Source organism: Poecilia reticulata, chromosome 8, assembly GCF_904066995.2.
Source record: "Poecilia reticulata chromosome 8, P_reticulata-male-v2, whole genome shotgun sequence".
NCBI lineage: Eukaryota > Metazoa > Chordata > Actinopteri > Cyprinodontiformes > Poeciliidae > Poecilia > Poecilia reticulata.
In genome coordinates, this window is record NC_088837.1 from 3,532,607 (window position 1) to 3,549,577 (window position 16,971).

The 16,971-nt window shown below is 37.7% G+C and overlaps 1 protein-coding gene and 2 long non-coding RNA genes across 4 annotated transcripts in view; all 3 read right to left on the bottom strand.

Moving 5' to 3' along the window:
* Window positions 1–16,971, bottom strand: part of rras (RAS related) — a 42,572-nt gene that overhangs the window by 19,954 nt on the left and 5,647 nt on the right. For both annotated transcript variants that reach the window (XM_008415020.3, XM_081609645.1), the window contains exons 3-4: window positions 6,290–6,392; window positions 2,815–2,923 (exon numbers count right to left, since the gene is read on the bottom strand). In XM_008415020.3, coding sequence (XP_008413242.1) covers window positions 2,815–2,923; window positions 6,290–6,392 — 212 coding nt within the window. The remainder of the gene's footprint in view (window positions 1–2,814; window positions 2,924–6,289; window positions 6,393–16,971) is intronic.
* Window positions 7,402–9,836, bottom strand: LOC145552441 (uncharacterized). Its single transcript, XR_014088494.1, has 3 exons — window positions 9,703–9,836; window positions 8,588–8,659; window positions 7,402–7,785 (listed from the first exon to the last, which is right to left on the bottom strand). It is a non-coding gene; the product is annotated as an uncharacterized LOC145552441 (long non-coding RNA).
* LOC145552442 (uncharacterized) lies at window positions 13,404–15,623 on the bottom strand. Its single transcript, XR_014088495.1, has 3 exons — window positions 14,601–15,623; window positions 14,036–14,103; window positions 13,404–13,641 (listed from the first exon to the last, which is right to left on the bottom strand). It is a non-coding gene; the product is annotated as an uncharacterized LOC145552442 (long non-coding RNA).

Genomic DNA, 16,971 nt, shown 5'->3' on the forward strand with positions numbered 1-16,971 from the left:
TTTCCACTCTTCTAGCCCGAGCAGCACACAGTGAAGGACATAATGGAGTGGCAGGGACTTTGCTGCGTATGCGGAAGAAAGCATGGGTCATCAGAGGACGAGTCATTGCCAGAAAAGTTGTCGATAAGTGTATAGTGTGCAAAAAGGCAAGAGCGAAAACCTGTCAGCAAATAATAGGGGATCTGCCTGAAGAAAGGTCTAGTCCAAGTGCACCATTTCAGTTTATATCTGTTGATTTGTTTGGCCCTTACCAAGTGAAAGATGATGTCAAGAAAAGAGTGAGCATGAAAGTTTGGGGTGTGTTGTTCTGCTGTAAGTCAAGCAGAGCCATTCATGTTGAACTGGCAAACACACCATCTACAGAGAGCTTCATACTTGCCTACCAGAGGTTTACGTTCATCAGAGGTCATCCCCAGAAGGTGAGGTCTGACCCAGGTACAAACTTTACTGGGGCAAAACCCATTCTGCAAGAAATGTATGCTTACCTGAGACAGCAAGGAAAATTCTCACTTGAAGAGTATGCTGCAAAAAATGGGACTTACTGGACATGAAAAATTCTTCCAGCCGATTCATTGCAACGGCGCAGCTGAAGCTGCTGTCAAGATCATTAAGAGAGCATTCCAAAGTCTTGGCTGAGTGCAAGGCCTTACCTTCAGTGAGTTTCTTATGATGGTTAAGCTAACTGCCAATCTAGCCAACGAAAGACATATTCATGCTAGAGTACAGAGCCACAAAGATCGAATCCAGTACATCACTCCAAACACCATGTTGCTCGGTCGAGCTACACAAAGTGGAGATTTCAAGACATTTGACTATACCACTTACCCCTTTAAAGGCTGTAAGAAATACAAAGTTGACTGCTTTTGGAGGTCCTGGAGTCAACTTGTAGGTCCCAACTTGTTTGTCCGTGGCAAGTGGCATACTGCTGAAAGAAATGTTGCTATTGGCGATGTGGTCTGGCTCTGCGACCAAAACGTGCTAAGGGGGCAATTCAAGATAGGTAGAGTTGTTGCTGTGAATCCTGATTGCAAAGGCATAGTCCGGGATGTTTATGTGAAAATTTCTCCAAGTGGGTATAGTTTGGGAAACGCACCTAAACCTCTTGTGAAATGTTCTGGATTGGTGAAGAAGGTTCAGGGCACCATACTCCATCGGGACATCCGGCGCCTTGTAGTGCTCATCCCAGCAGAAGACCAAGCAGAGGGAACCAGCTCGCTTAAAAAATGTGATCTTCCCAGGTAAAACCTTACAAAATCGAGTGGGAGGTGTTGCGCAAATCTGCTCATTAGTTCAGGTGTGGGTGCATGAACAGACACATTTGTGTGTGTGTGCGCACACACACACACGCACACATTAGTGTGCCAAGCTGCAGCACTTCTCAGCAGGTGAAAGAAATCTGGCCCAATCAGCAGCACCCTCAACACGGGTAATAAGGAATCCACCAACCACTTTGCTGGTTTTGCAACAGAGCTGAGGAAGGCAAACACAGCCTCCAAAAGTAGCATTTCATGGGAAAGGACTTGGATTAAACAAGGACTACCGGTATGCCATTAACTGGACTCAATTAAAATGTATTTTGACTTTGGTTTTGCATTTGAGAAAAAAATGCAGAATTTATTGAAGGAACAGTTTGCACTGCTAGTTTTTAGAGTTTGGTTCCATTAAATGTATGTTAAAATATTTAATGTAAATCTTATGTTTTAAGAAAAAGAAAAAAATAATCATTCTAAAATGTTTGGATTTGTTTGATTCAACCAAAAATGGAATTTAATAATTTAAAACTTGAATTTATGGTTAAAATTGTGAAAGAAATGTATGTCTAAGGTTAAAAATGGAATTGGTCATTAAGATAAATTACTAACTTTGAACCAAATGTCTAAAATGTATGTTAAAATATTTTGTATGTGTTTTGTAGGTTTTTCACATGTTCATTGATTCTCACTCATTGGTGAAAATACAAAAATGAATGAAATCCTGAAGTCTCTTCAAGTAGTCCTTTTCAAGTGTGGGAAGCTATGAAATTATAGAACACTTGACAAACAGAAAGGGTTTTCACATGTTGATGTTAGGATTTTTTAGCTGCAGAGGAATCATTTTCTATAAATGATCAACCACAAAAAATTATTTTTGGTAATAACATTTTTATTTTCTTAACAGGAATTTGTTTGTTTGCATATTTTACCATATTTCTATTATGTTATATTATGAATTCTTAAATTAAAAGTTTGCAGAATATGCCTATTCTTATCTGCTTAATCATCAGATTAATCAATTACTAAAATAATTACTAACTACAGTCCAACTTCACTCTCATAATATTTTCCAAGAGGTCTTTGAGATCTTGAAAATATTTTGGGCCTTTGTGTTTTTTTAGGGTCAGCAGTGGTTCTGACCTCTGACATGGAGGCCATTTTTGCAAAATTTCAATTACTTTCTCACATTTTTTTAGGTCAGTACATGATGAGCTGCTTTGAGATTTTTTAGCCCATGTCATGCTGTCAAGCAGGTTCTATTATATGATTTCTTGATTCTACTTGTCATGCACTAATAAGCTCTGAGTGTGGCTTGTGAAACTGAACTAAAAAAAAATTTGTTAATCACAGTAAATTTCTGATTTAAAGTCCCAGCTATTATTCTTGGCTTTTGACAACCCCCCCACCGGTCCCCACTGATGTTACAACAGTTGATCTGAATGTCAACAGCACCTAAAACAAACCTTTATCAATAAACCCCCCTCCCCCCAGATGGTGGTGGGTTGATTGATGAAGGTGGTTCGCCCAGGGCGCCAATCAGGCTAAGACTGCCTCTGCGTACCACTCTATGCTGCTCCAGGTCAGCCTTGTTTCCAACCAGCACCATGGGAAAGTCGTCTCGGTCCTTTACCCTCAGGATCTGGGTGTGGAACTTCTGGACCTCATGAAAACTGTATGGATCACAACAACAAACAATGAGCACTCCCAGTATGTATACAAGCACTGACTTACAAAAAATGAAAGTTTATGTTATGGATTTTAAACTAATAAATGATAGACATGCCCTGTGATGGACTGGTGACCTGTCCACAGTGACCCTACTTCTCGCCCGTTGACAGCTGGAGACAGACACCAGCAACACTCCTGACCCCATTAGAGAGAAGCATGAAGGATGGATGGATGGCAAAAAAAATCCCTCATAGCTTGATCTGAGGATGGGTTAAACTGTGTAGTGTGTCGTTGTTCATAAAATTATTTTAAAGCATCATTGATTATTTCATTATAATTATGAGCACCAGTTGAATCTTTAATATACGAGATATTCTGAGTTGAGGCCCTGTTTCTAAGAAGTTGACCAGGTACCAATTAAGCTTATTAGCAAACCCATACATCTTTTGCCTCATGAAAAATTATACATTTTTCAGCTTTCTTTGTTAGCAAAAACTCCAAAGCAGTCTTAACTATTTGTATTTTGTTAAGTTCTTCTGATGGACATCATTTGTGTTTGGTCTGAACTTCATGCAGTTCCAATAGGAGTTTTCTTTACTCCTCCCTGCTACTCGTTTTAAGTTCAGGAGAATCAGTTACAGGCTATCAGCCCTAGATCATAAGCTTTTATGGTATCCCACAATAACTCAGGAGATAAATCAAGAGTCTTATTGTTCTTAAAGAAATAATCAAAATTTTGGGTCTTGGTTCAAAAATACACCATCTCCACAGTCAAATATGATATCCAGGAAGTACTTTAATTAGAGAAACAAATAGGTAACAAATAATATAATAATGTCGCCAGTACTACTACTTTTAACATTACTTACTGAAATTTTAGGAGTGAAAACAAACTTGATTATACTGCAAGTTTTATGTACACTGGAATAAAATGTAAATGGCAATAAGCCACCTGATCAAGTTCACTACAGGTGTCAAGTACAGCCTTAGCCCTTCTGCACATTAGGTATAAAATGTCCAGAAACAGTTCTGGAGCCTCAGCTCAGGTGATTTATCCAACATGGAGGCAAAATAGCAGTTGAAATCACTAGCCACGACTGTAATATCACAAATCCAATATGTGAAGGAGGCAAAAACCTGAGGTATGAAGTCATTAGATTACACAGGGTGAAATAAATGTTTAGGAGGGACACCAATTGACTATTTATATGGCCCTTTAACATGATATACCTGCAGCACTACTTGGAACTCAAAATGACATATGCCCCCTGGTGGAGATAAACAAGGGAAAAGATAAACAGCTCCTACAGCAACACCTCTGCTTTGTCTGGTAAAGATTTGCTAAATACTTCCCCAACCCTGTCGTGCCTCCACTTCAAGTGTTCATTAGTTGTCAAGTGTGTTTCTTGCACCAGTGTTATATGAACATGTTTTGTTTTTAAAAAGCTACAAATTTTCTTCCGCTTAGTAATAGGACTAAGTTCCCTCTCCACATTCCAACTGCAAATTTTTAATGAAGCCTCACTGGTCATCATTTGTCACCAAAGATTACATGCTTAAATATAGGTGAGAACTGGAAAAAACTCCCTGCTTACCAGACTGACACAGAATTTATAAAATACAAATTAAAAATAAAAACGCTGCTTTGCTGAAACCCAACACAGCACTATGTACAAGGGACAAAAATCAAGACTAATAAACATTGGGATCACACTAAACCCATCAAGGGGTGAAAGCTAACCTTCCCACACAAGTATAGGGACTAATCAAGAACCAGTTATTTTTTAAACCAAGGAAGCTTTAAATGTGCAAACACATTTCAGCTGCTGGGCCACAGTCAACAACAAAAAAGATTATAAACTTAGCAGTAAGCTTGTGAGCAAACAAATGTTGAGGTCTAGTATGTATAGTCCACTAAGTGGACCTATACACAACACCTTGAATAACATGCGGCCCGTAAATCTGTATCTCTCACACTATTCAGACCTGGTATATTGAGGGAAGGTCCTCAGGACCTTCCCTGAGGACCTTCCCTCAGGGAAGGTCTCTAAACATCTTTGGGATGTTTAGAGACTTTTTCCCACCTGTTATGATAGATCTTGAAGCACAGCTGGTTACAGCATTGACACCATGATCCCTCTCTAGCTGCTGCTTCACCGAGTAAAACTCCTGCTGCGGAAAAATCCTCAAACATCATGATCCGGCCATCTTTGTGTCCTTGCCATCTGCATAATCAAAGCTTTCTCTTGAAAGTTGTGGAGCTTCAATACAACTACAAGCTGGGGAGATGATGAGCAAGCCTAAAGTTTCCAAATAAAGTTCAAATTCACATTCAAAAATACTTTATTGGTCCCAAAGGAAAATTAAATATAGTAAGTGAATAAATTGAGATTATTAAAAGGGTGATTGTAGCTGGTGATGGATGTTGGCAGGGAAAACCTCTTGCAGCATCCTGTATTACAGCGAATCTGAAAAAGCCTCTGACTGAAGGTACTCTGTTTTCTCCAGGCATTCTCATGAAGAGGATGGTCAGGATTTCCCAGAACTGTTTTGATTTTATGATGTGTAAGGACCCAAATATTGAGATGCAGATTTGGTTTTACAGATTTGATCCAGTGTATAATATGTAACATATATAATTTACTTTTTAAAAGTTAATGTGGAAAATTTTTTCACTTAAAAACAGTTTTCATGCTTCAAACTTGAGACTGTAAGTGATTTTTGAATGATGCTGTATTTCAAGCAAAATCTTTTCTTATTATTTTTTACTAGAATTTTTGGTCACTATTGCTGTCGTTACCAAAACCCTTTGTAAACCCAACCCTAACTTTAGTCATTCAGATGCTAGAAACACACAGATATATACTGTAATGGAAAATGTTATAATGTGTTCCTCACCCCTCTTCTGCGTTAGGTATTTCTGCTTAGTCTTATGAGATTGGTCAAGCTGCTCTCCTATAGACTTCTACAGTGCCATATAACAGCAGGGGACATTATTAATCCTGGAGACTATCTAAGTATTACTTCCCTAACATATAACTTATCTGCCCTCTTTAGCATCAGAGAACATCCTCCTTTCCTTAACAATAGACAAATGGCAAGACCATCTGTGTTGGGCTCCACAGAATCCCTGGTACATCACAGTCAGGGATTCACACCTCTAGTCCAATCAAGTCTCCCTTCTCTGACCAGAACTTCTAAAAGGAAGCCAGATCCACCGTTGGTCAGAGCAGACTTGACAGACTCCTTCGAATCTATATTTCTGTTCTCATCTTGCAAGGTTTTAATACATTTCTTATTTTCTTCTCATCCAAACTCTTGTTAAAGTAATTTTTTCCACGACAACACGCGCGCACACCAGGTCATACCTGCTCCGGTCGTTGAGAGCAAACACCAGTAAGAAGCCTTCTCCAGAGCGCATGTACTGCTCCCTCATGGCACCAAACTCCTCCTGGCCTGCTGTATCTAGAACTGATACACACCGAAAAATTAGACTAGACACTGTGAATATTTTAGTCAAGGCGAGTCCAGTTTTGTAAAACAAATAAAATACAGTCACCACTGTCAGCCTGTTAGCCCTTCAGGAGTTCTAAATCTGGGTGTGTCCTTTATTACTCAACTTTTGGACTTATTGGGTCAGCGTTGCCATTAATAGTTTCTGCTGCAGACATTTGTTCATTTGTCATGGTGGTTTTCCAACAAGAACACACAGGTGTAAATTTAAAATCTAAATAAATACAAAGTAAATTATTTCCCTCCCAAATGTAAATTCAAACATGCAAAACGGAGGCAAAACGATCTAAAAAGCAGCTACTAAACACACAAGAAAGAAATCATTCTTGAAAACATTGCAACAAACCAATAGCATGTGAAGAAGTTAGGGGTGTGCGTAACAAAAGCATCCAGCAGAGCTTTTGGTGCTGTCCACTAGTTTGTAGGTATTTCTTTTTACAAAGCAAAGATTTCCTTCTACATTTTAAATTCTTGTTTGCAAAATAACAAATCTTCTGATTGGAAACAAGAGATTCAACAAATCTGAATCTGATCTGTAAGTGCAAGGGGTGTGAATACTTTTCCTAGGCACAGTAGAGTCATTTTCATGGATTTCTAACAGATGGCAGATGTCCAGAATTAGGATGGAGGTTTATCTGATGATGTCATGAAATGGTGAAAAAGCAGCATGACCCAATTCCCTCAGCTGACCTGCTTCAAGTCCAAACAGGGCAGTTACACACACACACACACACACACACACACCTATACTGGTTTTGGTGTACTAGCAGGACACTTTTTTCAAACCAGTTTTTTGCAACACTAAACGGACACCCCTTTCCACTTATGCTAGAAAGACGTAGTAAGTTGTCAAAAATCTTGTTAGAGCTACACAACATAGATCTCACTTAAAAATTTAGATACACACTTCAGAACTCAAAATACAAGAATGTGACCCAATGCTGTATTAAAAGGACAAACGATAATGAGGTGCTTGGCTCCGCCCATGACACCAACAGTAATTGTCAGGGCCAATTTTATTTATCAGGACCATGGCATACACATACAAAAAACATAAAATTTATGTGCATTAAGAAGTCCAAAAATGGAAATATGGACTATAACTAGTCCATATTTCTGTGGAGTGCATTTGTCATCCCATGAGATGTCTGAATCATCTACGGAATCAGGAGCATACTCCTCTTCTGATGATATCGCTTCACTTGAACTTTGTTCTGGACAGACCTGTTGATTAAAAACATATTTTGTATACATTGAAAGCGTTTCAGCAAGAATATTTCTACTAAAAGCTTACCAGTGATGTCCTCCTTTTATTTACAATAACACATTTTGTGCAGGGACTGGTTGCAAACTAGACAGAGAAAAGTAAGAATTGACAAAGGGAGGTAGCATAAGTATTTAAAAAGTCAGTGCTGCACTATGACTCAATTTCAACATACAGCACAACTAGACATGGAAGATCATATTCAAAAGATGAACCCAATTCCCATTCTCAAAAAAATGACCTTTACATCACACACCACTCCATTTCAGAGGTGAAAACAGTCCTTCACATAAAACATTTTTCTAAACTTGACATTTCATCATGGATGATATCATGATCTCACACACAGTTAACCACTGTTAACCAAAAAAAGTGTAATCTTAAAATAAGAATTTTATCCTGACACTTGTGTAGGTATCAAAACCAATGAATTGTTATGATTAATTGTTTTGAATCGTAATAACCATGTGTTTGAACAGTACTTAGTATTCTCATGACTATTTTAGAAAATAAAAAGGTCATTGAGATAAAACTTATGTCAGGTGAGTTGCCAGAAAATAATTTGCATGCATCCAACTCAGCAGCCTGACAAGGCATCTCTATGGAGAGCTAATATGAAGGTATACACACTGAATGATTGTTTCTAAAAATAAAACAATGTCCACCTAATGTATGAACCTATCCAGTTTATTACAGAGGATCCATGTGTCTGTGCTCATCTGAACTTAACTTTCATTCTTTTCTACATGTAATTTCAAAACTCAGTCCTCCAAATTTCTGCACCTTACATGATGAGTATTACACAAGACCAGTGTGTTTGAATAGTACTTAATATTATTTCAATGACTTTATATAAGAAACAAAGTTGGTTGTCGGAGACTAAAATTACCTCTGGAGGGTTGGTTGAACAGGATCCGCATACATCCACGTCACCAGCCTGACACAGTTCATCTTTGGAAATCTGAAATGTAATGAACACTCACTAAATGTGAGTTTGTTGCCAATGTAGAGAACAGTCCTCCCTATTCCTGCACCTTACATTTTGAGTATTACACAGGACCTGTGTGTATGTGTGCTCCTCAATGTAACTTTCATTCTTATATACTTGTAATTTCAAAACTCAGTCCTCCCTATTCCTGCACCTTATATTTTGAGTACTACACAGGACCCGTATGTATGTGCGTTTCTAAATGTAATTTTCATTCTTTTCAACCTGTAATTTCAAAATTCAGGTTTCCAAATTTCTGCAACTTACATGATGAGTATTACATAAGACCTGTGTGTATGTGCACTCCTAAATGTGACTTTCATTTTTCTGTACTTGTAATTTCAATACTCAGTCCTCACTATTCCTGCACCTTATATTTTGAGTATTACACAGGACCTGTGTGTATGTGCGTTTCAAAATGTCATTTTCATTCTTTTCAACCTGTAATTTCAAAATTCAGGTTTCCAAATTTCTGCAACTTACATGATGAGTATTACACAAGACCAGTGTGTATGTGCACTCCTAAATGTGACTTTCATTTTTCTGTACTTGTAATTTCAATACTCAGTCCTCACTATTCCTGAACCTTATATTTTGAGTATTACACAGGACCTGTGTGTATGTGCGTTTCTTAATGTAATTTTCATTCTTTTCTACCTGTAATTTCAAAATTCAAGTTTCCAAATTTCTGCAACTTACATGATGAGTATTACACAAGACCAGTGTGTATGTGCACTCCTAAATGTGACTTTCATTTTTCTGTACTTGTAATTTCAATACTCAGTCCTCCCTATTCCTGCACCTTACATTTTGAGTATTACACAGGACCTGTGTGTATGTGCGCTTCTAAATGTAGCTTTCATTCTTTTGTACTTGTAATTTCAAACCTCAGTTCTCTCCTTTTATGCAGCTTACATATCAAGTGTTACGCAAGACTTGTGTGTTTGAACAGTACTTAACATCATATCAAAAACTGTATTTTAGAAAATAAGTTGGTCGTTGGAGACCAAAATTACCTCTGGATGGTTGATTGAACAGGACCCGCCTGAATCCACGTCACCAGCCTGACACGGTTCATCTTTGGAAATCTGAAATATAAAGAACACTCACTGAATATGAGTTTGTTCCCAATTTAGAAAACAGTCCTCCCTATTCCTGCTCCTTACATTTTGAGTATTACACAGGACCTGTGTGTATGATCGCTTCTAAAACAGCTTTCATTCTTCTGTACTTGTAATTTCAAAACGTAGTCCTCCTTATTCCAGCACCTTACATTTTGAGTATTACACTGGACCTGTGTGTATGTGCGTTTCTAAATGTCATTTTCATTCTTTTCTACCTGTAATTTCAAAATTCAGGTTTCCAAATTTCTGCAACTTACATGATGAGTATTACACAAGACCAGTGTGTATGTGCACTCCTAAATGTGACTTTCATTCTTCTGTACTTGTAATTTCAATACTCAGTCCTCACTATTCCTGCACCTTATATTTTGAGTATTACACAGGACCTGTGTGTATGTGCGTTTCTAAATGTCATTTTCATTCTTTTCAACCTGTAATTTCAAAATTCAGGTTTCCAAATTTCTGCAACTTACATGATGAGTATTACACAAGACCAGTGTGTATGTGCACTCCTAAATGTGACTTTCATTTTTCTGTACTTGTAATTTCAATACTCAGTCCTCACTATTCCTGCACCTTATATTTTGAGTATTACACAGGACCTGTGTATGTGCGTTTCTTAATGTAATTTTCATTCTTTTCTACCTGTAATTTCAAAATTCAAGTTTCCAAATTTCTGCAACTTACATGATGAGTATTACACAAGACCAGTGTGTATGTGCACTCCTAAATGTGACTTTTATTTTTCTGTACTTGTAATTTCAATACTCAGTCCTCCCTATTCCTGCACCTTACATTTTGAGTATTACACAGGACCTGTGTGTATGTGCGCTTCTAAATGTAGCTTTCATTCTTTTGTACTTGTAATTTCAAACCTCAGTTCTCTCCTTTTATGCAGCTTACATATCAAGTGTTACGCAAGACTTGTGTGTTTGAACTGTACTTAACATCATATCAAAAACTGTATTTTAGAAAATAAGTTGGTCGTTGGAGACCAAAATTACCTCTGGATGGTTGATTGAACAGGACCCGCCTGAATCCACGTCACCAGCCTGACACGGTTCATCTTTGGAAATCTGAAATATAAAGAACACTCACTGAATATGAGTTTGTTCCCAATTTAGAAAACAGTCCTCCCTATTCCTGCTCCTTACATTTTGAGTATTACACAGGACCTGTGTGTATGATTGCTTCTAAAACAGCTTTCATTCTTCTGTACTTGTAATTTCAAAACGTAGTCCTCCTTATTCCAGCACCTTACATTTTGAGTATTACACTGGACCTGTGTGTATGTGCGTTTCTAAATGTAACTTTCATTCTTTTGTACATGTAATTTCAAAACTCAGTCCTCCCTTTTTATGCAGCTTACATATCAAGTATTACACAAGACCTGTGTGTTTGAACCATACTTAACAGTCATCCCCAACCACAGGCCACAGATCAGTACCAGTCCGTGAACCAATTGGTACCGGGCCGCACAAGAAAAATATTTTCGTGTTACATATTGTCTGAGTATGGAGGATCGTTTATTTTGAAAACCCTTTAACCGGATTCTCTCGGTTATGTCTTGCTCACTAACATTGAGCCCACAATGAGTAAGAAAGCGATATGTTTGGAAAGTTTCTTTGGAAAAGGGGAAAAGGACCAGAGACAGGAGAGTGGATTTATCCTGGACTTGTAGGTGACTCCCATGTTCCAAGCCCACTCTGCATAACATGTACCGGCTTACAAATGAGGCAATGGAGCTTCAAACTGCTTTGCCATTACACCCTCTGCATTGTGTGTCATCATTTCCAAGGTGGGATCATCTCATTGCAGAGAAACAAGCTCAGGACTCCCATTAATTTGTCATTGTCGTAAGTTAAAATTTTCATGAAAATAAATATTTGTTTTTGTGGCATTTTCAAATCTTATATTGAAGGGATGTGTGAACGTTAGCATAGCGACTAGAGTCAGAGAGCATTATGGCAGTGATCGAGACGAGAAACAAGGAGTATAGCTTGTAAGTCTTAAGTGTGGTTCACACGGCAAGATTTTAGGATTGTCAGACGATTTTCCAAATTCTGTGACCACAGAGCTGATAAAAGTACAACAGGTTTGTGTGTCCAGCCACATAACAGGAGCAAATCTTGCCATGTGAGCAGGCTTTAGTACAAAATGATGTCACAACTACAATCTACCTACAATGCATATAGCTAGTGTAAGCATCAAGCCTTGACTGAATGAATAGCCTTGTGTCACGTTAATTTAATGATGGATAGCTGAAAAGTTACCGGGTTTATCAACTGTGGTAGCAATTTTGCTCCAACTCCACTTGTCATCATTTCTGTGGATATTCTTTGTACGAAATGCTGAATAAACATTCATGCTGTTTCCACATATCTCCGATGTCCACCGGACTCATTTTGGGCATGTCAGCTCAGCTGTTTGGGATTCCCCTCCATGAGCTACGTCATAGCGCTTTCTGATTGGCTGCCTGTCAAATTGAACAGGTTGAGTTCTAGCTCCCAATCAAGGAAAACCCTACAAGCTGTGAGAATATGCCCGATTTTAGATCGGAGCAGTCCCAATGTTCCAACGACTGGATGCGATCAGTCTTAGCATGCCATAGATGGCAGGATGAACGGTTACGATTATCGCAAGCAACGTTCTAAGATTGTTGTAAGGGGAAATTCGGGGTAAAAAAGAAGAACCCGAGCCACAGAAAAATGGCCAAGTCTTCACCGGTCCGCGGTGATAAAAAGGATGGGGACCACTGGTACTTAATATCATTTCAAAGACTTTATCTTAGAAAACAAGTTGGTCGATGGAGACCAAAATTACCTCTGCAAGGGTTGGTTGAACAGAATCCGCATGCATCCACGTCACCAGCCTGACACAGTTCATCTTTGGAAATCTGAAATGTAAAGAACACTCACTAAATGTGAGTTTGTTCCCAATGTAGAAAACAGTCCTCCCTATTCCTGCACCTTACATTTTGAGTATTACACAGGACCTGTGTGTATGTGTGCTCCTCAATGTAACTTTCATTCTTCTGTACCTGTAATTTCAAAACTCAGTCCTCCCTATTCCTGCACCTTACATTTTGAGTATTACACAGGACCTGTGTGTATGTGTGCTTCTAAATGTAATTTTCATTCTTCTATACTTGTAATTTCAAAACTCAGTCCTCCCTTTTAATCCAGCTAACATATTTAGTATTACACAACACCTATGTGTTTGAACAGTACTTAATATGATTTCAATTACTTTATTTTAGAGAATAAGTTGGTCGATGGAGACCAAAATTACCTCTGCAAGGGTTGGTTGAACAGAATCCGCATGCATCCACGTCACCAGCCTGACACAGTTCATCTTTAGAAATCTGAAATGTAAAGAACACTCACTATATGTGAGTTTGTTCCCAATGTAGAAAACAGTCCTCCCTATTCCTGCACCTTACATTTTGAGTATTACACAGGACCTGTGTGTATGTGTGCTCCTCAATGTAACTTTCATTCTTCTATACTTGTAATTTCAAAACTCAGTCCTCCCTATTCCTGCACCTTACATTTTGAGTATTACACAATACCTGTGTGTATGTGCGCTTCTAAATGTAATTTTCATTCTTCTATATTTGTCATTCCAAAACTCAGTCCTCCTTTTTATGCAGCTAACATATCTAGTATTACACAACACCTATGTGTTTGAACAGTACTTAATATGATTTCAATTACTTTATTTTAGAGAATAAGTTGGTCGATGGAGACCAAAATTACCTCTGCAAGGGTTGGTTGAACAGAATCCGCATGCATCCACGTCACCAGCCTGACACAGTTCATCTTTAGAAATCTGAAATGTAAAGAACACTCACTATATGTGAGTTTGTTCCCAATGTAGAAAACAGTCCTCCCTATTCCTGCACCTTACATTTTGAGTATTACACAGGACCTGTGTGTATGTGTGCTCCTCAATGTAACTTTCATTCTTCTATACTTGTAATTTCAAAACTCAGTCCTCCCTATTCCTGCACCTTACATTTTGAGTATTACACAGGACCTGTGTGTATGTGCGCTTCTAAATGTAATTTTCATTCTTCTATATTTGTCATTCCAAAACTCAGTCCTCCTTTTTATGCAGCTAACATATCTAGTATTACACAACACATGTGTGTTTGAACAATATTTAATATCATTTCAATTACTTTATTTTAGAGAATAAGTTGGTCGTTGGAGACCAAAATTACCTCTGGAGGGTTGGTTGAACAGGATCCGCATGTCCACATCACCAGCCTGACGGTTCAACTTTGGAAATCTGAAATGAAGGGATGTACACTGAATTATTCCATAAATAAAGTCCACCAACTGTATGAGCAAAGCACCTTTAGCTGAACACACCTCTACCTGTAGGTACACATAATAAGTAGGATAAACTTTAAACAATGCAGATATATCAAATAGTAGCAAATGAAATGAAAATTTTTCAAAATCAGTCAATTGATCTAAATGTATGTCTTTCTGTGGTTACTTAAACATTTTTTGTCAACTGAATGCAACTCATTATTTTGTAATTGTAATTTCAAAACTCAGTCCTCATATATATATATATATATATAATATAAGCTTTTGTATTTTGAGCAGTTGCTTGTCTCCTTTGGAAAAAGAAAGGTATTTTGATTATAATGATCATCGAACATGATCTATGCTAATAATGTGTAGTATAAAATAGTTTAAAAGTGAAAAAGCAAAACAAAGGAAAAACAATCCTTTAATAAACACTGGAATCCTATGCATAATAAAGTCACAACTCACCTTTAAATGAATTGGGGTATTTTACATCAAATCCTTCTTTATCTTCACCTAAGGAGCAATAACAATTGGAATCATGTTTGCTCTCTGAGACCTCTTTGCTGACATCTTCTGCAAAGATCAGAGAATGTGTTGCTGAGTAACAACATGATACTGTACACCAGGGGTGTCAAACTCCAGGCCTCCTGGGCCAGTGTACTGCAACTTTTACATGTCTGTCTGGTCTAAAACACCTTAAGTATATTACTGAAATAGCTTCTCAGTGCAGTCAAGTTGATGACCATCCCATCTGATCCAGCCATGTGACATCAGAAACACATCTAAATGTTGCTGGACACCAGCCCTCAAGACCTTGAGTTTGACACCCCTGCTGTACATAATATGATTTGGTGTTATTTTATGCGAAAATGATGTACTGAAGTACACAGTTCTACATAATTGACTTTCTATTGACAGGTTCTCAAAATCTTTTAAAAAATTAAAACATCATCTTAATACTAATGATTACTATCTAGGATAATTTGTGCCTGTGAAACAATATCACTCACTGATGTACAGAAAATGACCAAATACAGTTTTATCTAATTCTGGAGTGAGCCACCTTCCCTTTAAACTCTGGTACACTGGCTAACATGGTTGGTAATTACTAGCTAAACTGCTGCAAATCAGATGCTTTGGTGTATCCAAGCATCAAGTAACCTACAACATTCTGCAAAATTACTAAACTATATGTACTTAAATGTCTTAAGAGATTCTGTATGAGTCTTACCTCTTTCTCCACGCAAAACAAATGAAACAAGTTAAATGAATACTAATGGCTTGCACCTGGACTTGTCGGATTGTACCAAGTTGATAGAGGAGGAGGGATATAACAAAAGGAGAATTCCATTTTGTTTCTGAAGCACACAAGGTCTGATTTTTTTCCAGGAACAAGAAAAAACTATTTGAGTAATATTTTGTAACTTTCATTCAATATTTCAAAGTTAAATAGTTTATCATACATTTTTCTTTAAGAGGCAACAGTTAGATGGTATCTCCCACCAGCAATGTTGTCACTTCTTTTAATCATGTTTATTTGTATAGCACATTTCAGCAGCAGGGCAGTTCCAAACACTATCATAAAAAGATCCAACATAAACTGTTGTCTAATGGCAGACACAACACCTGCAGAAAAAGGTTGGCTGATGTACCTGCCAATAGACAATTTAGACTACCTAGACAATCTACATGTATGCAGAGTAGCGACATTGAGATAACGACAAAATATACATTTTAAAAGTTTTGTGCTAACAGTAACATAAGTAATCATGATATTTTTGGCACTTTAAATATTTTTTAAATAAATGCTTTTTATTTTTATATTTGTAATTCTGTATTACTCCATGACTGGTTATCCCTTCTTTCAAATTCAAAAATACTTTATTGATCCTAAAAGGGAAATTAAATTTTAAAAAAAGCTTGGGTCCTCTACCACAAGCCTTGGAGCGTGAGTGGTCTTCACAGTATATTAGCAGTTCCCAAAGGTGTGCTTCTCTGTATCAAGAGGTCTGATGTATCTCCAGGTATTTGTTTGAGTCACTCTTCCAGTTTAGGGGTCATTACCCTGAGGGTTTCAGTGACCACAGGCACTACTGTTGACTTCAACTTCCACATTCTTTGTAACCACCTAAGACCCAAACTCTTGCATGGCATGCATTATTAATTCGTCTGATATTTGGGTTGATTGGGACCTAATGATTGCAAAAACAAAGAATTATCTTTTTACATGATATCTGGACATCATTTTTCTCAGAAAAATACTCATTCATTTTAAATCACCATGTTTAGCACCATGGTAAAGCTATACAGTTGCTAACTTTTGTAAACTTAAACAAAAGAAACACTGGACATCTTGAGTCTAACCTGTAATGTGTTATAATCTTCCACCACCACTAAGTCTTAAAATAATGGCCTAACGTGTGGACACCAGACCCCATCTAGAGCAAAATTTAGTATTGTGGACTAGACAGTCCAAAATAAGTCATCCACTTATGTGGACAAATTTTTTCTCAGGTTCTAGGAGGATGATGGTTCTTTTTAGTCTTTGGTATTTCTCTAGTTTTTTTCTGTACCTTCTGTTCATTCAGGATAGCTACATCATAACAACTGCTTTGCTCTGCTGCTCAATGATCACCATGTTCAGTTGGTTTGCTTTTCCTGTTTTGTCTTCCTGTATATGGAAGGCCCACAGAATCTTAGCTTGTTCGTTTTCTACCACCTTGTGTGGCATTTCCCATTTTAAAGAGGTGTGTTCAAGGTTATATTCCCTTCAGATGTTTCTTCACACTATTCTGGGTACTTGGTTGTGGCGTTCCATGTATTCTTATCATGCTAC